At 38.6% G+C, this 26,269-nt stretch overlaps 1 protein-coding gene across 1 annotated transcript; it reads left to right on the forward strand.

The window, feature by feature from the left end:
• The first annotated feature begins 1,815 nt into the window (after positions 1-1,815).
• LOC140037926 (uncharacterized) lies at positions 1,816-2,800 on the forward strand. The gene is made up of 3 exons (XM_072083102.1): positions 1,816-2,340; positions 2,452-2,568; positions 2,699-2,800. Exons 1-3 carry the CDS (start codon positions 1,816-1,818, stop codon positions 2,798-2,800), a joined length of 744 nt encoding a protein of 247 aa, XP_071939203.1.
• The last annotated feature ends 23,469 nt before the right edge of the window (positions 2,801-26,269 follow it).

Below are 26,269 nucleotides of genomic sequence, written 5' to 3' on the forward strand. Positions count from 1 at the left end.
TTGTTGATTCGGACAGTCTCACATTTTGCCAAGAAACACCCTCCCATGTTGTCGCATGGACAAATTTAATATTTGTATTTCTTGTTGGATTTATTTTTCTCTTCTTTTAGTAACACATAATTTCGAGCTTTTTAATTTAATTAGTTCTAGAAAAATATTCCCAAGGCAACACAATCATATATATATATATATAGTTATTATTTTGGAAGATTGTTGAGTTGGATACTCTAATATTTTGTCAAGTGGATGCTCTATGTTTTAGCCATGTGACTAAATAAATTTAATTTTTATTTGAGTATCTTTTAAGTATTTTATTTTTGGTAACAATCAATTTCATCTTTATTTTTTCACCCACTTATTTTTTTTCTTTTTAACTTCCTTAGCCACAACAACTCTCAAATAATCATTTACTTCATTACCTTATATATGTTTGTATTAATTACACCTTTTTCTAAAACTTTTTGTCAATCACATCGTGGTTTTTCTATTTTTTAAATTCTCTCCTCAATCATTTTTTTTATCTTTATTACTTGGTTTTGTAATACATTACAATTACCAAAATTTCAATAATTTTTGCGCTTTCTAATTAAATATCAATTCCTAGTTTGATGGGTTGTTGAGTTGGTTTATCCAACCTTTTGCCAAGTGGACACTTTACTTTTTCTACACTTGGCCAAGTATAATTTTTTATTTGAGTAGATTTTTAAGTTTTTTATTTTAGGTAAAAATGGATGTCATCTTTATTTGCTCTCCTGCTTATTCTTTTATTCTTTTTGACACCCTTGACTATATATAGCAACTTTTAAAGCATTTAAATATTTTGATTTTTGGTATATGTATACACACACACGTATATATGTACACACACACATAGGTATATATGCACACATGCATACACATAATATATGCATGCTAATACATATATATACATATACATATACATACATACATACATACACATGTGTGTGTGTGATCGATAAGGTTTTTTTTTTTTTTTTTTGCTTTCGAAAAATTTCCATTTAAGTAGGAGCCACCAGCTCAAAAATCTTGATATTTGCAATTATAGGCCACAAGGAAATATTTTTGTGCAATAATGTTAATCCACGATGATCTTCATCAGGAGGCATAGCATAATGGTACCAATTCAACTATTTAAAACATGTGACCTTCTATTTTATCTTTTAGGGAATAAGATTAGATATTGACCTATGTCTTCTTTTGTTAAAGTGTATGCAATTTAGCAACAGAAGGAAATTTGACCTGACTACTTCTTCTTTTGTTTTTTGGAATTTTGTCATCCCTTATGGATGCATAATAAATAAACCCTTAAACTATTATGGAATTTGACTATACTTTGTTATCTCAAGCAATCTTATCTTGAATTTGGCAACATCTGAAACTTTCTCATTTTTCATAGGTAAGGCATCATCCAGTTTTGAAAATTCATGGGTACTTTTAACTTTACGAGTGAGTACGGATTGAGCTCTCTAAGTCAAGAAAGGCCCTAAATGGATGCCAAAAGGCAAAGTAGACAACTATTCCTCTGAACAAGGAAAAGCTAAATTGTCATCATGAAAGCCATTAAAGCACTTTATTCGAGGAATAGGCTGAGGGCTATCTAGGCTGTGGTCCGAGGCCTATCCGCTATCTAGAGTTTCTCATATGGCCAGAGGGAGATCTGACCATAGCCCTCTTTTGATTCAATGTGCAAGTAATAGGGTGGGTTCGTCTTGTTTTCGGTTTCTTAATATTTGGCGGCGTTACCCCCAGTTCCGGGAGATAGTGTTGGAAGCGTGGAGTAAAGAGGTCTATGGCATGGGGATGGTTAGATTTTACAACAAGCTCAAATCGGTGTGGGACAAATTGAAGCAATGGAACCGTGAGGTGTTTGGCAATGTTTCTTCTAAGGTGGTAGAGGCTGAGCAGGAGTTAAAACAAAGGGAGTCGGAGTATGATTTGATTAGGGATGAAGAGTCTACAATTCATCTTCATGAGGCCAGAGCGATATATAATTGGGCACTTTCTATAGAGTGTGAGTTTTGGCATCAGAAGGCGGGTATTAAATGGTTACAGGTGGGAGATGCTAATACTGCATTTTTCCACTCTTGGGTCCGCCAACGTCGGAACTCGAATTTCATTTCCCGTATTAGGAAAGATGATGGGGGATGGCATGAAGACCCACAAGCCATTAAGAACTCAATGATATCCTTTTTTTCGGGGTTGTTCTTATCCAACCGTCAGGTGCAGGCCCCTACTGAGCTTCCTTTTGAAGTTCCTAGAGTCACTCAGGTTGATAACAAGCTGATGAAATGGTTTCCTATGATGGAGAAAATCCACGAGGTAGTGTTTGGAATGGAGATATAGAGTGCACCAGGTTCGGATGGGTTTGGAGCAGGATTTTTCCAAAGTTGCTGGGACATTATTAAAGGTGATTTAATTATGGCTATTCAGGATTTCTTCCAAGGTATGGAGCAACCCAAGAGCTGGTCACACTCTTTGTTCGTGCTCATCACAAAAGTGGAGGGTGCATCCCACTGGAGGGAGTTTCAGCCCATTAGCCTTTGTAATGTAAGTTCTACGATAGTGTCTAAAATTTTGGCGATTTAGGATCAATTGGCTCCTTCTGAAGCTCATTTCACCATGGCAAATAGGGTTTGTTCCAGGTCGTAGGATAGTGGACAATATTCTTTTGGCGCAGGAGTTGGTTTTAGACTTGGATAGGAGGTTGGTTGATCCAAACTTGATCTTGAAACTGGACATGGAGAAGGCATACGATCGGGTCGACTGGTCGTTACTGTGACGTCCCCACTTCTCCCAAGGGCGAACCCAAGGGTATCTGCGGAACGTCTGCCCAACTCTCGCCAGGAGTCGATACAATTCTAGTTCAAACTTAAAAGTAAACAACCAATAATAAAAGTCGAACTGAAAAGGAGTCGCTTCCATACATAAATATTCAATCTTTCATCACAATTAGTCAAAATACATCAACTTCCCCAAAATATACAACTTTCAAAAGATGTCTAGTCCAATACAATTAATACCCTAATCAAAAGATCATCGAGTCAGGTTCTCCATAATTCCTTCCATTCCAACCCCTGCTAAGGAAACCAAAGCTAATGGGATGAGCTAACGCTCAGTGAGGCCAAGAAAATCATGCAAGCACGTAATTCAAGTAGCAATAAACTCGTACGAGAAATAAAGCTATAACATTCAAGTAATTCCCAAAATAATACAAAACACACTTGATAAGAATGCGGGAGCTCTCAAGAGCTAAGTTCCACTTGCTTTGCCGAGTCTCGATCATATACCTCTTTGTGATGACACTCCGTCATCTGGATAGGTATTTTTTGTCCGTAGAACACCGCTTTACTTCATGAATCCCATTCACCATTACACCCCCTGTTCCGGGCCCGCTCATCATTTAAAAGGCGATACTACTCGAGTATACCAAGTGAGATCTCTCAAATAGATCAAGCTTTATGAATATCTCATGGTTCGCCAAGCTTCCCAACCAAGTCCATGTCGGCTCGAGTCGCAAGGTTAGCCTATGAGTTTGGGCGTCCCCCGAATAAGAATACGAATATAAGTTGATGAGCAGCGCTCCATTCGATGATTCCAAATACGAATCACGAATATGAATTATAACCATACGAATATGAGTTGATGAGACAACACTCCAACCGATGGTTTCAAGTATAATGCACATAACCAAATTTGAATATTATTTTCATTTGAAAGAGGACGAGTGAGATAAAGTACACACTCGATTCACAAATTCCAAATTCACATAATTGATGCAAAACAATTCACATACTTAACCACATAACATGCACTTGACACTCACTAAGTCAAAACAAAAGTGAGTGAGAAAGTCTTTAACGATCCGCTTCGGGATTCTCTTCGAGACCTTCTTGATCGCCTGAAAAAAAATGACTAACAATCACTCTCACACATTCACAAATTCCTTATCAAACAAAGAAGAACGCACACTTGCTTTAAAAAATTCTAGTCAATGTCTTTATAAGAGCTTCACTTTATCGAAAGTTAAGATTCAAAAGTGAGGATTTTAAAGTTACTAAGGAAACTCATATCCTCGATGAAATTGGGTTCAAAACGCTATATCAATATCAAGATAAGAAGTCAAATTCCCAAAATTTCATTTTCTAAGAAAGCGGCAAATTTCAGCTTTGCGCGTCAAACTTAGAAAAATCAGACCTTGCACTCAGTAGGTTCAAAATTGGAAAACTTTATACCATTGGAATCTTGGTTCAGAATACTAAAAGTTCCTAAAAGACACTTTTCAAATATTCTAAACGGAAGACATTCAAATTTCAGCTCAAAGTGGCTGACTTGAGCATATAGGACAGTTTTGGTCATGTTTTTCGGTAAAATTTGGAAATTCGGAAAACTTCATAGAAGTGAACTAGCCTCTAAAATTTATAGCACAATAAGAATTCCATACAAGGTTTCGAACACAGCAAATGGAACTAAATTTGAAGTTTTGAGCGTCAAGATATAGTAGCTCAAAGTTGGTAAATTTTCACTACTAAACAGTGAATTTTCCAGATTTGAAAGTAAACTTTGGGACATCATTTGTATATCAAAATGGTTTTAGAATAACACCAAATGTGGTACAATCAAACTTCCATATGAGGGCTAATACTATATCAAATTTCACGTAAAAACTCGTACGGGAAGGTAGTTAACAAAACTGCCAAAGTTTAGGAAATTCTTAAAGCAAATCTGTCTTCTTGCTTTCTTTTCCTTTTCAAACACTTTGCACCATGAAATCAGTCCCATTTTGGTTCATTTGTGAAACCAAGGTCCAAGAAACATTTCATAAATAATTTGTAGTTGGCTGACATCAAAATTTCAAAATAAAACATCTCACAATCAACCAAACTAGTCGGCCAGCAAAAAGTAGGGTTTTCCAGCTCTGCTGCAGTTTACAAATTGTATCATATCTCACTCAATACAACTTGGAATTGAGAATGGTCAGTGGCGTTGAAAACTAGATTCAAAAGGCTATATTTCATCAGAAGAAATTATTTGAAAATCAGTTCATAGGTAGCTCAAATTCAAGCGACAAATCGCAGCTTCTCACTGCCATTCGAACAGAATAGTAGAACAGAACAGGAAACTTTGGTGAATCACTACGGATCACTCAGTTCTAACTAGATGGTGCATTTTACACCGTTGGAAAGCTACAAATGTCTGGTTTCAAATGCCACGAACAAAACTTAATTTCGTCATCTGTACAGAGAGATATGTTCGATCAAAGGGACACTATTCAAGCTGTCCGAACACAGTTTCCAGATTTGATTAAATTTCGAAATTTCATGTTTTGCTCAACCAATTCAAATGATTTTTGGTTGAAACTTTCTACACACCATATACAACTTATATACATCAGTTTTACAGTCATTTGAGCATCAAAAATTTGAAATAAAGGCACGGCAAAAACAGGACAGATTTCGGTCAGCAACCATGCGAAGTTTTCCTTCAACTTTCCTTCCATTCTATATCCATAATCATCTTAAACAACACTTAAACAACTCAAACCAAGCATTATATCATCATATCAGCACATACAACCAAGGTGGGAATTCATAGAGCCCACTTCAACCAATCCAATCCAAGTAATAACAACAATAATGAAGTTACAAGCTTCAAAGCCAAGGATAAAACCCATTAAAGCCAAGAATGAAAGATTGGATGGTTACCTCCTAGCTTTAAGAGAAATCAGAAATTTTTGGCACCAAAGACTGCAAGAAAACCGCCAAGATGAAGTCTTTCTTCTAGCTTAAATGAATTCCCAAGTAGTTTGTAAGTTGGATGCAAAGTTAGAGGTGAATTGGAGCAAGAATTGGACAAGATGAATTGGAGCTTTCTTTCTTCTTTTCCTTGCTGTTTTGGCCGGCCGAGATGAGAGAAAGAGAAGGGTTTTTGGTGTCTTTAGTTTGTGAGGAAAGCTTGAATAATGATTAGCTAGCAAACTTGGAGCCAAAGAATGAAATTTTCTTTCCCCCATTTACCCTTTGCTGGCCGAAAATGAGAGATGGTGAGGGAGTGGTCGTGTAATGAAACTTGAGGAGAAAGAATGAAGGAAAGCTACTTTAAGTTGTGTGCAAAAAGTCAATTCTCACTAGTGGTCGCGCGCGGGTTTCGTACCACTGTTTTCTTTCGAGTTTGATACACTCATGCACTAATCCTCAAATATAATTCCTTTAACACTATAATTATTCACACTTAGGAGTCTAGTATAATTTCTTAAATCTCCACTTAGCCGTTCCGATGTGAAATACGCGAATTTCCAATTCGCGTGCGATAAGGCGAAAATTAAAAGGAATTCATTTAACGATAATATAATTAACTAATACTAGGATAATTTACTTATAAAACGACTATTTTAAGAAATAAAACATAAGCCCTCAAATCTTCAAGATCATTGCACTCTCGGATCGAATATTGCCTTGAAAAACGTGTATTTGCTATTTCTTACTAAACGAGCCTCCGCAAAATTAAATTTGCTAACGGAACGCTTTAAAATATAAGTAAGGCATTGTTCCATGTAAATGGATTTAAAATGGTTGAAAGAAATTATTCGAAGAAAACGGGTGAATAAATATTTAAATAAACCAGTAATATAAGATAAAAATAAAAAAATTTTCGGGTTCTCACATCCTTCCTTTCTTAAAAAGAATTTCGTCCTCTAAATTCACACCTAGGGTAATATCATATTCCTTAAGTTATACTTATCAGATCAATCAATAACTTACACTCTCCAACCCATATCTCATAATTTCTATATACCAAATTACCAACTAAGCTTTAATGTTCCCCAAATAGGCGTTTTAACTTCCAAATTATAAGGTACCTGAATCGGCCTCACATGTACCTTACTCATAAATCTAGGATTCAAAAAAGAGTGTGTCGTATCAGGGTCATTTAGAACCTTAACTAAACAATGGAAAATAAGAATCATACCTCGCATGACCTTAGTGGAATTGGAAACCTGCTAATAGTCTAATGCATAAACCCTAGCCGGTGCTTTAGATCGACTTCCTGCAGCACTAGACTGCTTAGCAGTTGACTTTTTAGGCCTTTGAGTACTACCTCCTTTTTTTGGTACGGTTGGGCATTTCGATATCTGGTGCTCGGTACTACCACAATACAAGCACCTTTTCATTTTCCTCCAACACTCATTCTCTGTATGGTTGAGTTTGCCACAATAACCACAAACAACTTGAGGAGACGCAGCTTGACCTGTGACGCCCCGGAAAAAAATGAGTTTGAGAACCCGAAAATTTTCTAATTTTCTAGGGTTTATTTTTTTTAAATCGCCCACCTTTTCTACATTTTCTTTATTAAAAAAATTCCCCAGATAAAGTTTATGAGCAAAAATAGTTTTAAAATGATTTTTCTTGTATCGGTTAGTTTTTGAGAAATTAAGAGCGTATATGGACGTGGGACCCACTAGTGCGAAAAGTTCGGAAAAATTCGGCCAATAAGGTTAAGTTTCGGATACTGTGTGAAATTTATCGGGTATTAAGAGATAAGTAGAGGATGTTAAGTGATTGATGTGAGAGGAAAAGGAAGGGATAGGAATGCATTAATTGAGGTGACAAGTGTCACCATTTCATTGGGTATGGCTTATGACAACTATTCATGGTTTTTGACTTTTGACCAAATTGGTTAAATATCTAAAAAAATTAACCAAAAATCTCTTATTCTTATCTTCCTCTTGGCCGACTTTCTTGAGCTTCAAAAGAGAGAAAAACTCTTCAAGTTTTGGCTTTCATCTTGCTTCAATCAAACCATCCAACCTTCTAAACTTGTTTCTACTCCATATTATCCTTCCATTAGGTGCTAGTAAGTTGATTAGTGAAGTTTTCTTGGAGAGCTAAGGTGTCCTACAACTCCCTCTCTCTTGTTTACTTGGTAAGTGGTATATGAACTCCCTCTTATACTTAATGATGGTTAATTGGTGCCTAGTAGAAGCTAAAGTGATGGATTATGTGAATTATTTCTTGATTTGTGATGAATTGGTGAAGTTTTTATTTTTTTGAGGAATTTTCTGGTTTAATGTGATCATGGTGTTGTGGTTGTTTATGATGATTGATAATGAGGGGTTATGACTCTAGTGGATGTGAATTGTTGATAATTGCAACCAATTTTGGATTTGGATTGAAATGTGAAATGTTAGGGTTTCAAAACCCCCTTTTCTGTCCGGTTTTGTATCTCAGGCTTAGAGGCCGAATTGGTCTTTGCTCCAAAACATGAAAGTCGTAGGTATTGATGTGTTTGAGGTGCCTGTAAAATTTCAGGTCATTTGGAGTAGTGTAGAGTGAGAGATGGCGTTTTTACTGTTGCTGTTCTGGGTTGATCAGAATGTGAAAACTGCACTTGTAATTGACTGTTTTGGCTGGGATTGGTTTGGATTTTGTTGTTGGTGTCTTCTGATGAAATGTAGCTTGATGTCCTAGCTATCATATGCCTTTGGAATTTCGGCATTTGGACCTGTATAGACTGAGTTAGACCAATTACAGCATTGTGTGATTTGTGAACCTGCAATTACGGTTCTGGTTTTGGTATTCTGCATTTTTGACCTAGTTGTGCTATGAACTGGACTGAGTGACCTTCTGTAACATTGAAGCCCTATCTCTTAGCTTCGAAACGGTGGGTCTTTCACCTTCATCCGACAATCGTAGTACCTTTGGTGCCATTACTGCAAAATGACGTCAAAACTGTTTTTCTGATTTTGAGCTTAACTTTCATTTCCGGACTTTTTCCTAACTTGAATTGTACTCGTACTACTTGGAGCTTATTGAACGGTTATTGAATGAACTTATTTGTGTGACTTTGGGACTGGCTGAGGAGATAATGAAGCCTTGATGGCTGGAAAAGTAAGAAGATTTAGGGGAAGTGCTGTCCGAACTTTGAAAGGACTTGATTGCATTGAGTTTGTGATCTAAGACTTGGATTTGAGTAAGGCAATGATATTTTATGGATGATTTCTGAGCCATGGAGGTGAGTGATTTTAAACTATTTCTAAAATTATTTATGAACCGTTTCTTGCATTATTTACTTTTGAACTGTTTCCAAATTTACTTTTGAACCGCTTTCCCGCATTATTTACTTCTGAACTGTTTTCAAAGTTAATGTTGGAACTGTTTTCTTACATATCATGCGTGCTTGCATATCAGTGTCTTGTTATTATTGATTTTGCTTTCAATGATTGTTAAAACGAGTTTTTTGGCGAGTGTGTACTTTATCGCACTCGACCTAAATAAATATGAAATTTTCAATACTTAATGATTAAATGCTACTTGCGCATGAATGTAAGCCGTTTGGGCTGAACTGGCCATTGCCCCTTGTTACCGGTCGTCTTGAGCCAGAAGCGGACTCGGTCAGGCGATTAGGAACTTGGGTGAACGTTTGGTATACTCGAGTATTACCTATGTAGGTTGGTGGAGCCTGACCAAAAGTCAGGGACGGGGTGAATGAAATGAAATGAATGACCAAATGAGCGAGGAAATGTCAGGAGAATGAATGTATCCTTTCATGAATGTTACCATCGCTTTCCATTGTAAATGTTTCTTGAATTATTGATAATCCATATTTACTGTTTTGCAAATGATGTAGTTGTTTCCGGATTTATCATTTAATTTATGACATCATTGCTATATGACATCATTGAAATGAACTATTGTGAAACCGATTTGATTAATGATTTTCTGGTTACTCGCTGAGCTTTTAACTCACCCCAAAAACTATTTTATTCCCCTCCACAGGGCTCGTGGCGAAGGAAGGACTTGTTGTGCTTATTCACGTGAATGGATGGCCTAAACTTTGTACAATTTTGGATTTGGAATTATTTTATGTATAATTGGGATTAGTTTCCGCTGCATTTGTGACATGTAATTATTGGAGACGGATGTGTATTTGTGGACCATTTGATGCATATTTGAGATTTGTATTGTAATATATTTGAGGATTGTAGTGAACGACTGAGTCCCGGCGAGAGTTGGGCAGGCGGCCCGCCGAACCCTTTGGTACGCCCTAGGGGGAGGTGGGGCCGTCACATGACCACTTGGAGGTATTCCTCTCGATTGACCTCGTCTATTGTGGCCTCCTTTAGATTGATTCCCTTTTGGTGTACTGGTTGTCTTTACTCTTCCCGTTCCTTTTTCCTTTTTAAAAGGTGGAGCACCCTTATCTGCCTATCCAGGAGGGTTACTAGGAGTGCCTCTTTTCTTAGCATGAAAGTTTCTAACTTGCAACCTTGCATTTTCGACTCTCTGAGCTTTCTCTAAAACTTCAGTGAATGTAGAGATTTGGGCTACTGCTAACCCCTCTTGAATCTCCACATTAATCCCTTGTACAAAGCGCCTTATCCTCCTCCGTTCATTAGTCACCAATTCTGGGGCATATTTAGAAAATTTAGTAAATTTTCCTTCATATTCAGCCGCACTAGAAGTTCATTGCCTCAACTTTATGAATTCGTCATCTCTTTTCTCTTGAATCAAGGGTGGGAGGAATTTCCCATTAAACTCTCGGGTAAAGTTTTCCCAAGTCCAAGGGGCCTGCGCTCTTTCCCACTTTCCCCTTATCAAGTCCCACCAAGCACGTGTGACGCCCTCAAATTAAAAGGCAGCAAACCTCACTCGCCTCTCTTCTGTATAGTCTAGAGCGGCAAAAATATTGGTCATTCTCTCCAAACTGTTCTCCGCTACCTCGGGGTTAGGTTCCCCAGTGAATTTAGACGGGTTAAATTTCAGAAACCTTTCCAAGGCTCTATTTTCCCCTCTATCCTAGCCCCCGGATTGATTAATAGGTCCTTGACCTTCTCGCTCTGCTAATTGCTCTAAAATATCTGTCATGCAGTTGATGGCAGTAGCCACCTAGTCACCCTTTACATGTCTTTGTCCTTGTCCTTGGGTCAGTCCATTTGCCGATTCTTGATCGTCCCCTACAGGTTGAGTTTGCCTAAACCCACGCCCCTGACTCTACCTCTCCTTCATCCATCCATGATCTTAGTTATGCCCAAATGCAAGAATAGAATTAATTATGCGAGAAAATACTTAAAATACAAGCCAATGCAAAAAATATTTGAAATAACGATAATTAGCATATATTAACAATTAAAGATCTGTACAAGATCAGCAAGTCATGGGATATTTACAAAAATATGGCATACAAGTGCCATAAAAGTGCAATCAATCATGCACGTCAAAAGTAAGTTCAAGTGCCTCAAAAGTAGGGCACACAGTCATGCAAAATACAATGGCCTCAGATCTAACACTACCCCAACTAAACCTAACCATACAAGTCAAAAGATCTATCACGCTATGTCTAATCCTCAGCAGGACTATCAGGCGGAACCTCCTCCTCAGGGTCCTCCTCAAAAGGCTCCTCCTCAAGAGTGCCCTCACGACTATCGAAAGCCTCTATCACCTCCTCAATTAACGTAGTAGTATCAACTAAAATCCCAGAAACCCAATTTCGGACCTCCTCACCTATCCTAGTCAATTGAGCCCTAACCCTCTAAAGCTCATTACGAGCGGCCTCAGTCCTAGCCGTCTCGTCTACCACCATCCCCTCTAACTCCTCAATTCTCGCACCTTGAGCGTCCACCATAGCGCTCAGATCCTTGATCTCCTGGAGTAAAGCTCCGTTGGTATTCACTAACTGCCGACGTTCCTCGTCAAGGAACAATACCAGTTCATTAGGGTAGGTATACGTCGTCCTACAGGGACAACGGGGAATCCTTGAAGAAAGCGAGTATCGGATACGAGATTCTCCTTTATGCATTCTATATCGAATAGACCTAAAAGGTACCACATGTCCATTACCATTAGCAGCATGATCTCTGTTGCCATTCTCCATCTCTACAAAACAACGACAAATTTTAGGTTAGAAACTTAAAGTCACTAATTCGCTCAAATATCGCTCAAAATATAAGGTCTCTAATATATCTCCCAAATTCGCTTAAAGTCACTTAAAGTCATTTAACCCCTATTCTCAAGTGTAAGGTCTCTAATATATCTCCCAAATAAATCTCTAAACCTAGTCTCTTCCCCACCAATGCTGTTCAAGAAACTCTCGAGTACTAATTCTCTTTAACCACTAGAATACTATAGATTAATGTTCAAGTAAATCCCACGGTCCGGTATCCTAAAGTTTTAGCCTAAGATACACTACAAAGATCTGAAACATAGGCTCTGATACCAACTGTGATGCCCCCACTTCTCCCAAGGGCGAACCCAAGGGTATTTGCGGAACGCCTGCCCAACTCTCGCCAGGACTCGATACAATTCTAGTTCAAACTTAAAAGTAAACAACCAATAATAAAAGTCGAATTGAAAAGGAGTTGCTTCCATACATAAGTATTCAATCTTATATCATAATTAGTCAAAATACATCAACTTCCCCAAAATATACAACTTTCAAAAGATATCTAGTCCAATACATTAATACCCTAATCAAAAGATCATCGAGTCGGGTTCTCCACAATTCTTTCCATTCCAGCCCCTGCTAAGTAAAACAAAGCTAATGGGATGAGCTAACGCTCATTGAGGCCAAGAAAATCATGGAAGCACGTAATTCAAGTAGCAATAAACTCATATGAGAAATAAAGCTATAACATTCAAGTAATTCACAAAATAATACAAAACACACTTGATAAGGATACGGGAGCTCTCAAGAGCTAAGTTTCACTTGCTTTGCCGAGTCTCGATCATATACCTCCGCGTGATGACACTCCGTCATCTGGGTAGGTATTTTTAGTCCGTAGAACACCGCTTTACTTCACGAATCCTGTTCACCATTACACTCCCTGTTCTGGGCCCGCTCATCATTTAAAAAGCGATACTACTCGAGTATGCCAAGCGAGATCTAATATAAGATAAAAATAAAAAAATTTTTGAGTCCTCATAGTTTTTACTTTTTATGCATAGGCAATATGGTTTTGAAGAGGCTGTAATGGATTTGCTCTTTCGAACGTTCTCTAATTCTTGGTTCTCGGTCTTAATTAATGGATAGCCAACGAGTTTCATGAAGTCCTATCAGGGGGTGCGACAGGAGGACCCCCTTTCTCCTGTACTTTTCCAATTCGTGGCAGAATTTCTAGGAAGGGGATTGCAAAGGATATTTGATTCCAAGGACAGTTGCTACTTTGTATCTTCAGGGTCGAAAATGCCGTATTTAGCCTTTGTGGATGATATAATTATTTTCACTCGGTGCTCGCAGGATGCGTTGTTGCCTATAAGGGATTTTTTGCAGCTCTACCAATATTGTTCTGGCCAAAAGGTGAATATTAATAAGGGTGCTTTTTGCGCATTGTCTAGGGTTATGGACACTCAGTTGACCCTGGTAAGCACGACCCTAGGGGGTATCAGTGCCAAGGTTTTCCATTCAGATATCTAGGGATGCAACTGATTCGTGGTAGGGTTACATGTGCAGCGTTTGATGGGCTGCTGGGCAAGGTACGACAAAAGTTATTTCATTGGAGCTCGAAGATGTTATCTATAGGGGGCGAGATTATCCTTATACGAAGTGTCCTGTGTTCCTTTCCCGTCTATTTACTCCAGGTGCTTCAACCGCCGAAGGCTGCGTTGCTGCACTTAGACCGAGTGTGTAATGCTTTCCTGTGGGATACCTCTATTGAAGCCAAAAGGGTCCATTGGGTGGCTTGGCATAAGGTTTGCCGTCCGGTAGAGGAGGGGGGACTGGGGTTTCACTTGTTTGAGGACATCACTAAGGCTTTCTCATTTAAGCTCTAGTGGAAGTTGAGGGAACATGCATCCATTGCAGGATGCGTTGTTGCCTATAAGGGATTTTTTGCAGCTCTACCAATATTGTTCTGGCCAAAAGGTGAATATTAATAAGGGTGCTTTTTGCGCATTGTCTAGGGTTATGGACACTCAGTTGACCCTGGTAAGCACGACCCTAGGGGGTATCAGTGCCAAGGTTTTCCATTCAGATATCTAGGGATGCAACTGATTCGTGGTAGGGTTACATGTGCAGCGTTTGATGGGCTGCTGGGCAAGGTACGACAAAAGTTATTTCATTGGAGCTCGAAGATGTTATCTATAGGGGGCGAGATTATCCTTATACGAAGTGTCCTGTGTTCCTTTCCCGTCTATTTACTCCAGGTGCTTCAACCGCCGAAGGCTGCGTTGCTGCACTTAGACCGAGTGTGTAATGCTTTCCTGTGGGATACCTCTATTGAAGCCAAAAGGGTCCATTGGGTGGCTTGGCATAAGGTTTGCCGTCCGGTAGAGGAGGGGGGACTGGGGTTTCACTTGTTTGAGGACATCACTAAGGCTTTCTCATTTAAGCTCTAGTGGAAGTTGAGGGAACATGCATCCATTTGGGCAACGTTCATGCACGTTAAGTATGTCAGAGGTGGGTATTCTCTTCTAGTTTCAACTGACCGACCATCCCCAGTTTGGCGCCTTTTGTTGGAGGTGAGGGATCTCGCGGAGGGGAATATCCGGTGGTGTCTGGGTGAGGGTTTGGTCGACTTCTGGCGGGACAGGTGGTTGAAATAGTCCTTATATGGTAGTATTATACTGCTAATTTTGGTGCTATTCCAGGGCCGTTTCATTGCTCAACTAAACTTCCAAAGTTCATGACTTGATTTTGGAAAACCCTTGTTTAACAAGGAAATTTGGGTAACTTTGAACTACCATATCTTAGTGCTCAAAACTTCAATTCTCGTTCCGCTTGCTCCATTTTAAACTTTGATTTCAACTCTAGGTGAGTTTCAAATTTGAGAGGCTAGTTCCAATTCTGTGAATTTTACAGAATTTTCAAAGTTGGCGAAAAATCAAATCCGAAACTGCCTCGATAGTCCAGAATAGAGACTTTGAGTCGAATTTTGAATGTCCTCCATTTGCATTCATGGAAAGGTGTCTCTAAAAACTTTTAGTACTTTGAAAGATGTTCCAACGGCACCAAATTTTCTAATTTTGGACAATCAGGGAGTGAGTTATGATTTTTCAAAAGATTGCACCAAAAATAAAAAAAAAATTGTGACCATTTGAAAGAAATCCACGCAGGGAACTGTTCACCAGAATCCGACCGGATTGTGACGTGGCCATCCTGTTCCGACTTCGGTCGTTCGTTTTGAAACCTATTTGCACATACTCGTTTCCATCCAATGATTTTTAGGATAATGATCTGTTCTTACTCGAGTTTTGTAACCCTATTGAGTCTCGATTTTTCAAAAGAGAAATCTAGGCTCAATTTTCGAGATACATTCTAATATCGTACTAGTGTACGACTACCCTTATTATTTGAAATTATCAGTAATAGCTCATTATTGATTGCTCAGGCACACAAGAGGACCTTCAAGAGGATCCCCCAGTGAACGCCTAAAGCTCCGAGTGACATTTCTTCCTCATTACTTATATTGGTGAGTGTCAAGTGTATGAATACTTGATACATGCTTAATTGTTATGATTGTTTGGAGATTTTGAAAATGGAGGCGAGTGTGTACTTTACCACACTCGTTCTTATTTGAAATGAATAATTCATGATTCAAATGAAACGAATGAATTATGAATGACTTAATTGAATGAAATGAGATGATTGAATGTTTGAATGAAATGAAATGGTATGCTATGGCTGCATACGTCGTTGGAGTGAATCTCCTCGACTCTCAGATGTAAATGGGGGACGCCCAAACTTATAGGCCGACCTTGGACTCGAGCCGGCATGGGTTTGGTCGGGAACCTTGGCGAGCCATGAGATAATTAAGCTTGACCTAATGAGAGGTCTTGCTTGGCATACTCGTGGAGTATTGCCTCATAAATATCTTACGGGCCCGGGAGGTGCACGGTGGACGGAGGGAAGTAAGTGGTGATCTACGGAATAGAAATACCGACCCGGTTGACGGAGTGTCATCGCGGGAAGGTATATGAATGACATTGGCAAAGCAGGTGAAAATTAGCTCCTGAGAGCTCCGATATCCTTGAATTGTTTCTGTTTACTTTTCCCGCTTGAATTGTTAATTATTGCAATATTATTGCTCTACTTGTTAAATTGGAATTGTTGTTTGAACAATGTGCTTGCATGTGTGTTCTTGACCTCACGAGCGTTTTGCTCACCCTGTAGATTTGTTTTCCTTAACAGGATTTGGGATTGGAATGAGATTCGGAGGAAATTCCCTTTTGTGTACTCTTGTAATAGGGTTCCAATTCTTTTAACTAGACTTTTGGCTATTGTATATTTTGGGCTGTATTATGGAAACCCGATGTAAGGATGAGGTAATTGTTATATATCGTTAACCTTGAACGCTTCCGCACTAATTGTATTTATATTATCTGGTTGTTGACTTCTAGCACCGCTATAAGCTTGAAAAGAAATTGCTTGAGTCCTGGCGAGAGTTGGGCAGGTGTTCCGCGGATACCCTTTGGTTCGCCTTAGGGAGAAGTGGAGATGTAACATCCCGAATATTAGGAGGTTGTTTGTGAAGAAAATATTTAAGTGTATTTCTTTGGGTTGATTTAAACCCTTATTTTGGTTTAAAAGACTAGAAACCCTAATATTGTAGCCAAAAACCCTAGTTTACTTGTGACTAACCGGTTTTCCTAAATCTCTCATATTTTAATTGAAACCCTAATTTTAATTACTGGAATTGGAAAATTCCTCACGTTTTCTTAAAAATTTCTTTTTATTTGAAGATTATCATTTATTAAAGCCCTACTATCCAATTATTCCATGATAAGTGTAAATAAACCTAGAAAATAAGGTTTTACGCTTCGGTTTCAAGTTTGGAGCAAAATTAGGGTTTTCGCGATTTTTCGCCGAATGAATTTTCGGTACAGAGTAAGGATTAAATTTGGAGATTTAAAAGTGACTTTTGAGTGAGAAATAATATGTGATTAGTAGCAATGATATAAATTTAGTGAATGGGAAGTAAAAACCCTAGTACGTGAGTTTTAAAAAAAACGGCGCCAACCGGCGGGTCCCGCGCACTACCGTTTGAACGCACCACTTGACCACCACTTTCTTACTGTATAAGCTCATTACTAATTGAGCAAAATATCTTCCCCCTCATGATGATAGCTTGACCGAATGTGTGGCTCAGAGGCAAGGCAAGAGAAAGAAAATTTTGTGGTCAAGATTAGTCCAAGTGTTGGCCAAGATTTGTGGACACCATTAGTCCTAATTCTCTTACTCTCTTATAAGACAAGTTAAGCCCATTTTTCCTTCATTTTTCTGCTAAGTGCCGAGAGAGAGAGAGAGGAAGAACAAGGGAGGAACTTCTTCATTTCTTCTTGATTTCTAGCAACTAAGTGAGAAATCTAACAAAGTAAACCGATTAATCTTGTCCTTGGGTGGTTAGTTAGTGTTTGGTGGTGAAAGTTGGGAAAGAGAAAGTTTGGGCTGCTCTTAGTGACCTCTATTCAAGGTAAGAGAGCTTATCTCTCTAAGTTTTGCTTTCAATTTTGTTAAATTAAGTTTAGTAGTTGATTATAGTGATGGAATCATGGATGATTAGCATGTTTTAGAGGTTTTTCCCCAATTTATTTGATGAACTAGGGCTGTGGAAATTCTGCCCAACTTATTGTATGATGCTTGTATGTTACAATTACTGTTGTATAAGGTGTTGTGGTAGTGATTAGACCAAGAAATTAAGAAAAGTTCCACTAAAAACTAAAGATTTCAGATTTCTGGAAAATTTGCCAACATTCTGTCCGAATTTGTATCTGTGTGTTAGAGGCTGATTTGGCCTTTGGTCAAAGAAGGAAAGTTGGAGAGAATGGTATTTTGTAGAGGCCTGTAAAATTTCAGCTCAATCGGAACAACGTAGGTCATGAAAAGTCCGAAATACCCTTACTGTTTCAAATATTTCCCAGCAGTCCGTTTCATCAGTTAAGTCCAGTTTATCACGTTTTTTGACTAGGATTCGTACTGATTTAGCTTTTTTCTAAAACATGAAAGTTGTAGTATTATGACTTAGCTTTCAAACGCCTCTAAGAACACCTGAATTGGACTTTTGTACACTGAGTTATGTCCATTCCAGTGCAGTGTGGATAAATGGCCGACGAATTGGATTTTGGTTCTGTAATTTTAGGATTTGACTAAGTTGCATTAGAAACTGGACTAAGTGATCTTCATGAGCATTGTATCCCTGAGTCTTAGCTTCGAAACGGCATAGGTTGTGCCTCAATCCAATAAGCGTAGCCTCGGATATGTTATTTCCGCATTCATACGTCAAATCTGTCTTGTGATAGATTGTATTTCTGCACTTGCTATTATTGTAATTCTTGTTCTTATGATGTTGTAAGCCTATGGAACGGCTCTTGACATGAATTGCTGATACATGTGATGTTGGGTTTTGGTTGAGGAAAAATAATGAAGCCTAAATGGCTGGAAAATTAGGTAAACACAAAGGGCATGCTGCCCAAATTTACGCTCGAGGACTATATAAATACACTTGCGACTTGGGTCGAGTTGATATGAATAGTACTTGAACCATCTAGGGTACTTGAGTCTTCTTGTTCGAGGTATATAAGTAAGGATTTGGCCGAACTTGTACCCTTGAGAAATGAAATAATGATTGCTCAAAGTACGTTTTCCCTTGTACTTTCGACTCGCATGACCATTTCAAGTATAAATGTTACAAAGTTTTATCATTTAAAAAGTGAGCGAGTATCTCACGAGTATTCTCCAAGTGAATTTCAATTTCTTGATTCTTATTGAACGAAACGTCTAAGTTTCGAACTCTAGTCATGTTTCAAAGTTCTCAAATTGAGTTTTATCGCAGATTTGGACTCCGAACTCGGAGTATAACCTGAAAGTGACCAGTAGCACTATATCTTTTGGGTGAGTGCTTTCAAATACCGAATTGAACTTGATACTTGAACTTGATACGTGACCAATCTGATTACATGTTTTATACGTGAATTGTAAGGGCAAGAGTGTACTTTATCGCACTTGCCCTTACGTGATATACTTGTTTATTGTTGCAATTGACTTGATATACTTGTTTATGATGCGCGCACTTCCTGGAATTCCAGAAACCCTGGCAAGTTATTCTAGTCGAGCCGGCAGGGGCTTGGTCGGTTGGGTAACGAGCCCTGGGTCTCTTGCTTTGTCGAGTGGAGTGATATCTTCTCGACTAATTGGTATACTCGAGTATTACCACCCGTGTTTATTGAGGATTTTGGGCCCAGTAGGGGGTGTGAATGGTGGACGGAGAGTAGTGTAAGTGGTGTTCTACTGGATTGGCTCCTTTACTTGAAAGTTGACGGAGTGTCAACTACTATGTGATCAAGCCCTGATGATGAATGGAAGTTGGCTCCTGAGAGCCATCCGTATCCTTATGCTTTGGAATGATTATTGTTTATTGGATTATTGTTTCTTCTGAAAACTTTTACACTCGCTCATTTTGAGATTGCTCACTTTTATGAACTCTTCATGCTCGTTACTTTGCTATATCGAAAACTAGTACTTATAAATAATGGTCAATTTGCTATTTGGAACCTCACTGGGCTTTTAGCTCATTCCACTCCATTTGTTTTCCTTTCAGGGGTACGAGCGAGGTGTGAGATATGTAAAGTCTAGCATAGACTAGCTGTTTGATTTTGACTTGTACTCACGCTATTCCTCGGATGGAACATGTTGTATTTGAATTGTATTCGTTTTGATCTAGTTTGGTGTATTGAGACTTCGTACTTCGATTTCTATTAATGTAAATTATAAGCTTGAATTGGGAATGTTATTTATGGTTCATGAATGTGTGTACGTGACTCGATTGAGATAGTGAGTGAGTCCTGGCGAGAGCTGGGCAGGCGGTCCGCCGAACCCTTTGGTACGCCTTAGGGGGAGGTGGGGTCGTCACAGATGGTATCAGAGCTCCTTTTGAGCTCGTGCCGGGAGAAGGTTCTCGGACTGTGGGGATTGACTTGTTAAGTGTGGAACAATTGTCTATTGTTGGGGACCTTAGATATGTATGCTGGGTAGGAATCTCTAATATGGGTAATTTACTCTTGGGACCGGCCGGCTCGAGTTGTGAATTACCTTATTGTGGATTCTTGTACCTGAACACCCAGGAGTGTTTTCATGGACGAATCGAGTAATAGTTTGGCTAGAGTTCCTATAGAGGATGATTAGGTTGTAGTATATGTCGAGAAAGTCTCGCCAAAGACCGATTTCTTTCTTCTTCCCTTGGTTATGCTTCCTTGATGTCATTTTAAGATATTGCCCCGATTATGTTCTACCCTCCCGTCCGTCTCATTCGATTTTTCAACCAACCGGTATATGGTTAGATTATTACTTGTGTTTAGTTACTTACCCTGATCTGTTGATCTGCCTGACAGGCTATCACTTGAGTTCCAGTGAATCTGCGAGATGGCACAATTGGATGATATATATAAGGAAAATACCCTATGTTATTCGAAGTGCATGTATGAATTTCGAGAACGAAATTCTTTTAAGGAGGGGAGATTGTAACATCCCGAATATTAGGAGGTTGTTTGTGAAGAAAATATTAAAGTGTATTTCTTTGGATTGATTTAAACCCTTATTTTGGTTTAAAAGACTAGAAACCCTAATATTGTAGCCAAAAACCCTAGTTTACTTGTGACTAACCGGTTTTCCTAAATCTCTCATATTTTAATTGAAACCCTAATTTTAATTACTGGAATTGAAAAATTCCTCACGTTTTCTTAAAAATTTCTTTTTATTTGAAGATTATCATTTATTAAAGCCCTACTATCCAATTATTCCATGATAAGTGTAAATAAACCTAGAAAATAAGGTTTTACGCTTCGGTTTCAAGTTTGGAGCAAAATTAGGGTTTTCGCGATTTTTCGCCGAATGAATTTTCGGTACAGAGTAAGGATTAAATTTGGAGGTTTAAAAGTGACTTTTGAGTGAGAAATAATATGTGATTAGTAGCAATGATATAAAGTTAGTGAATGGGAAGTAAAAACCCTAGTACGTGAGTTTTAAAAAAAACGGCGCCAACCGGCGGGTCCCGCGCACTACCGTTTGAACGCACCACTTGACCACCACTTTCTTACTGTATAAGCTCATTACTAATTGAGCAAAATATCTTCCCCCTCATGATGATAGCTTGACCGAATGTGTGGCTCAAAGGCAAGGCAAGAGAAAGAAAATTTTGTGGTCAAGATTAGTCCAAGTGTTGGCCAAGATTTGTGGACACCATTAGTCCTAATTCTCTTACTCTCTTATAAGACAAGTTAAGCCCCATTTTTCCTTCATTTTTCTGCTAAGTGCCGAGAGAGAGAGAGAGGAAGAACAAGGGAGGAACTTCTTCATTTCTTCTTGATTTCTAGCAACTAAGTGAGAAATCTAACAAAGTAAACCGATTAATCTTGTCCTTGGGTGGTTAGTTAGTGTTTGGTGGTGAAAGTTGGGAAAGAGAAAGTTTGGGCTGCTCTTAGTGACCTCTATTCAAGGTAAGAGAGCTTATCTCTCTAAGTTTTGCTTTCAATTTTGTTAAATTAAGTTTAGTAGTTGATTATAGTGATGGAATCATGGATGATTAGCATGTTTTAGAGGTTTTTCCCCAATTTATTTGATGAACTAGGGCTGTGGAAATTCTGCCCAACTTATTGTATGATGCTTGTATGTTACAATTACTGTTGTATAAGGTGTTGTGGTAGTGATTAGACCAAGAAATTAAGAAAAGTTCCACTAAAAACTAAAGATTTCAGATTTCTAGAAAATTTGCCAACATTCTGTCCGAATTTGTATCTGTGTGTTAGAGGCTGATTTGGCCTTTGGTCAAAGAAGGAAAGTTGGAGAGAATGGTATTTTGTAGAGGCCTGTAAAATTTCAGCTCAATCGGAGCAACGTAGGTCATGAAAAGTCCGAAATACCCTTACTGTTTCAAATATTTCCCAGCAGTCCGTTTCATCAGTTAAGTCCAGTTTATCACGTTTTTTGACTAGGATTCGTACTGATTTAGCTTTTTTCTAAAACATGAAAGTTGTAGTATTATGACTTAGCTTTCAAACGCCTCTAAGAACACCTGAATTGGACTTTTGTACACTGAGTTATGTCCATTCCAGTACAGTGTGGATAAATAGCCGACGAATTGGATTTTGGTTCTGTAATTTTAGGATTTGACTAAATTGCATTAGAAACTGGACTAAGTGATCTTCATGAGCATTGTAGCCCTGAGTCTTAGCTTCGAAACGGCATAGGTTGTGCCTCAATCCGATAAGCGTAGCCTCGGATATGTTATTTCCGCATTCATACGTCAAATCTGTCTTGTGATAGATTGTATTTCTGCACTTGCTATTATTGTAATTCTTGTTCTTATGATGTTGTAAGCCTATGGAACGGCTCTTGACATGAATTGCTGATACATGTGATGTTGGGTTTTGGTTGAGGAAAAATAATGAAGCCTAAATGGCTGGAAAATTAGGTAAACACAAAGGGCATGCTGCCCAAATTTACGCTCGAGGACTATATAAATACACTTGCGACTTGGGTCGAGTTGATATGAATAGTACTTGAACCATCTAGGGTACTTGAGTCTTCTTGTTCGAGGTATATAAGTAAGGATTTGGCCGAACTTGTACCCTTGAGAAATGAAATAATGATTGCTCAAAGTACGTTTTCCCTTGTACTTTCGACTCGCATGACCATTTCAAATATAAATGTTACAAAGTTTTATCATTTAAAAAGTGAGCGAGTATCTCACGAGTATTCTCCAAGTGAATTTCAATTTCTTGATTCTTATTGAACGAAACGTCTAAGTTTCGAACTCTAGTCATGTTTCAAAGTTCTCAAATTGAGTTTTATCGCAGATTTAGACTCCGAACTCGGAGTATAACCTGAAAGTGACCAGTAGCACTATATCTTTTGGGTGAGTGCTTTCAAATACCGAATTGAACTTGATACTTGAACTTGATACGTGACCAATCTGATTACATGTTTTATACGTGAATTGTAAGGGCAAGAGTGTACTTTATCGCACTTGCCCTTACGTGATATACTTGTTTATTGTTGCAATTGACTTGATATACTTGTTTATGATGCGCGCACTTCCTGGAATTCCAGAAACCCTGGCAAGTTATTCTAGTCGAGCCGGCAGGGGCTTGGTCGGTTGGGTAACGAGCCCTGGGTCTCTTGCTTTGTCGAGTGGAGTGATATCTTCTCGACTAATTGGTATACTCGAGTATTACCACCCGTGTTTATTGAGGATTTTGGGCCCAGTAGGGGGTGTGAATGGTGGACGGAGAGTAGTGTAAGTGGTGTTCTACTGGATTGGCTCCTTTACTTGAAAGTTGACGGAGTGTCAACTACTATGTGATCAAGCCCTGATGATGAATGGAAGTTGGCTCCTGAGAGCCATCCGTATCCTTATGCTTTGGAATGATTATTGTTTATTGGATTATTGTTTCTTCTGAAAACTTTTACACTCGCTCATTTTGAGATTGCTCACTTTTATGAACTCTTCATGCTCGTTACTTTGCTATATCGAAAACTAGTACTTATAAATAATGGTCAATTTGCTATTTGGAACCTCACTGGGCTTTTAGCTCATTCCACTCCATTTGTTTTCCTTTCAGGGGTACGAGCGAGGTGTGAGATATGTAAAGTCTAGCATAGACTAGCTGTTTGATTTTGACTTGTACTCACGCTATTCCTCGGATGGAACATGTTGTATTTGGATTGTATTCGTTTTGATCTAGTTTGGTGTATTGAGACTTCGTACTTCGATTTCTATTAATGTAAATTATAAGCTTGAATTGGGAATGTTATTTATGGTTCATGAATGTGTGTACGTGACTCGATTGAGATAGTGAGTGAGTCCTGGCGAGAGCTGGGCAGGCGGTCCGCCGAACCCTTTGGTACGCCTTAGGGGGAGGTGGGGTCGTCACAGATGGTATCAGAGCTCCTTTTGAGCTCGTGCCGGGAGAAGGTTCTCGGACTGTGGGGATTGACTTGTTAAGTGTGGAACAATTGTCTATTGTTGGGGACCTTAGATATGTATGCTGGGTAGGAATCTCTAATATGGGTAATTTACTCTTGGGACCGGCCGGCTCGAGTTGTGAATTACCTTATTGTGGATTCTTGTACCTGAACACCCAGGAGTGTTTTCATGGACGAATCGAGTAATAGTTTGGCTAGAGTTCCTATAGAGGATGATTAGGTTGTAGTATATGTCGAGAAAGTCTCGCCAAAGACCGATTTCTTTCTTCTTCCCTTGGTTATGCTTCCTTGATGTCATTTTAAGATATTGCCCCGATTATGTTCTACCCTCCCGTCCGTCTCATTCAATTTTTCAACCAACCGGTATATGGTTAGATTATTACTTGTGTTTAGTTACTTACCCTGATCTGTTGATCTGCCTGACAGGCTATCACTTGAGTTCCAGTGAATCTGCGAGATGGCACAATTGGATGATATATATAAGGAAAATACCCTATGTTATTCGAAGTGCATGTATGAATTTCGAGAACGAAATTCTTTTAAGGAGGGGAGATTGTAACATCCCGAATATTAGGAGGTTGTTTGTGAAGAAAATATTAAAGTGTATTTCTTTGGATTGATTTAAACCCTTATTTTGGTTTAAAAGACTAGAAACCCTAATATTGTAGCCAAAAACCCTAGTTTACTTGTGACTAACCGGTTTTCCTAAATCTCTCATATTTTAATTGAAACCCTAATTTTAATTACTGGAATTGAAAAATTCCTCACGTTTTCTTAAAAATTTCTTTTTATTTGAAGATTATCATTTATTAAAGCCCTACTATCCAATTATTCCATGATAAGTGTAAATAAACCTAGAAAATAAGGTTTTACGCTTCGGTTTCAAGTTTGGAGCAAAATTAGGGTTTTCGCGATTTTTCGCCGAATGAATTTTCGGTACAGAGTAAGGATTAAATTTGGAGGTTTAAAAGTGACTTTTGAGTGAGAAATAATATGTGATTAGTAGCAATGATATAAAGTTAGTGAATGGGAAGTAAAAACCCTAGTACGTGAGTTTTAAAAAAAACGGCGCCAACCGGCGGGTCCCGCGCACTACCGTTTGAACGCACCACTTGACCACCACTTTCTTACTGTATAAGCTCATTACTAATTGAGCAAAATATCTTCCCCCTCATGATGATAGCTTGACCGAATGTGTGGCTCAAAGGCAAGGCAAGAGAAAGAAAATTTTGTGGTCAAGATTAGTCCAAGTGTTGGCCAAGATTTGTGGACACCATTAGTCCTAATTCTCTTACTCTCTTATAAGACAAGTTAAGCCCCATTTTTCCTTCATTTTTCTGCTAAGTGCCGAGAGAGAGAGAGAGGAAGAACAAGGGAGGAACTTCTTCATTTCTTCTTGATTTCTAGCAACTAAGTGAGAAATCTAACAAAGTAAACCGATTAATCTTGTCCTTGGGTGGTTAGTCAGTGTTTGGTGGTGAAAGTTGGGAAAGAGAAAGTTTGGGCTGCTCTTAGTGACCTCTATTCAAGGTAAGAGAGCTTATCTCTCTAAGTTTTGCTTTCAATTTTGTTAAATTAAGTTTAGTAGTTGATTATAGTGATGGAATCATGGATGATTAGCATGTTTTAGAGGTTTTTCCCCAATTTATTTGATGAACTAGGGCTGTGGAAATTCTGCCCAACTTATTGTATGATGCTTGTATGTTACAATTACTGTTGTATAAGGTGTTGTGGTAGTGATTAGACCAAGAAATTACGAAAAGTTCCACTAAAAACTAAAGATTTCAGATTTCTAGAAAATTTGCCAACATTCTGTCCGAATTTGTATCTGTGTGTTAGAGGCTGATTTGGCCTTTGGTCAAAGAAGGAAAGTTGGAGAGAATGGTATTTTGTAGAGGCCTGTAAAATTTCAGCTCAATCGGAGCAACGTAGGTCATGAAAAGTCCGAAATACCCTTACTGTTTCAAATATTTCCCAGCAGTCCGTTTCATCAGTTAAGTCCAGTTTATCACGTTTTTTGACTAGGATTCGTACTGATTTAGCTTTTTTCTAAAACATGAAAGTTGTAGTATTATGACTTAGCTTTCAAACGCCTCTAAGAACACCTGAATTGGACTTTTGTACACTGAGTTATGTCCATTCCAGTACAGTGTGGATAAATAGCCGACGAATTGGATTTTGGTTCTGTAATTTTAGGATTTGACTAAATTGCATTAGAAACTGGACTAAGTGATCTTCATGAGCATTGTAGCCCTGAGTCTTAGCTTCGAAACGGCATAGGTTGTGCCTCAATCCGATAAGCGTAGCCTCGGATATGTTATTTCCGCATTCATACGTCAAA

This window comes from Coffea arabica, chromosome 3c (assembly GCF_036785885.1).
Source record: "Coffea arabica cultivar ET-39 chromosome 3c, Coffea Arabica ET-39 HiFi, whole genome shotgun sequence".
Classification (NCBI taxonomy): domain Eukaryota; kingdom Viridiplantae; phylum Streptophyta; class Magnoliopsida; order Gentianales; family Rubiaceae; genus Coffea; species Coffea arabica.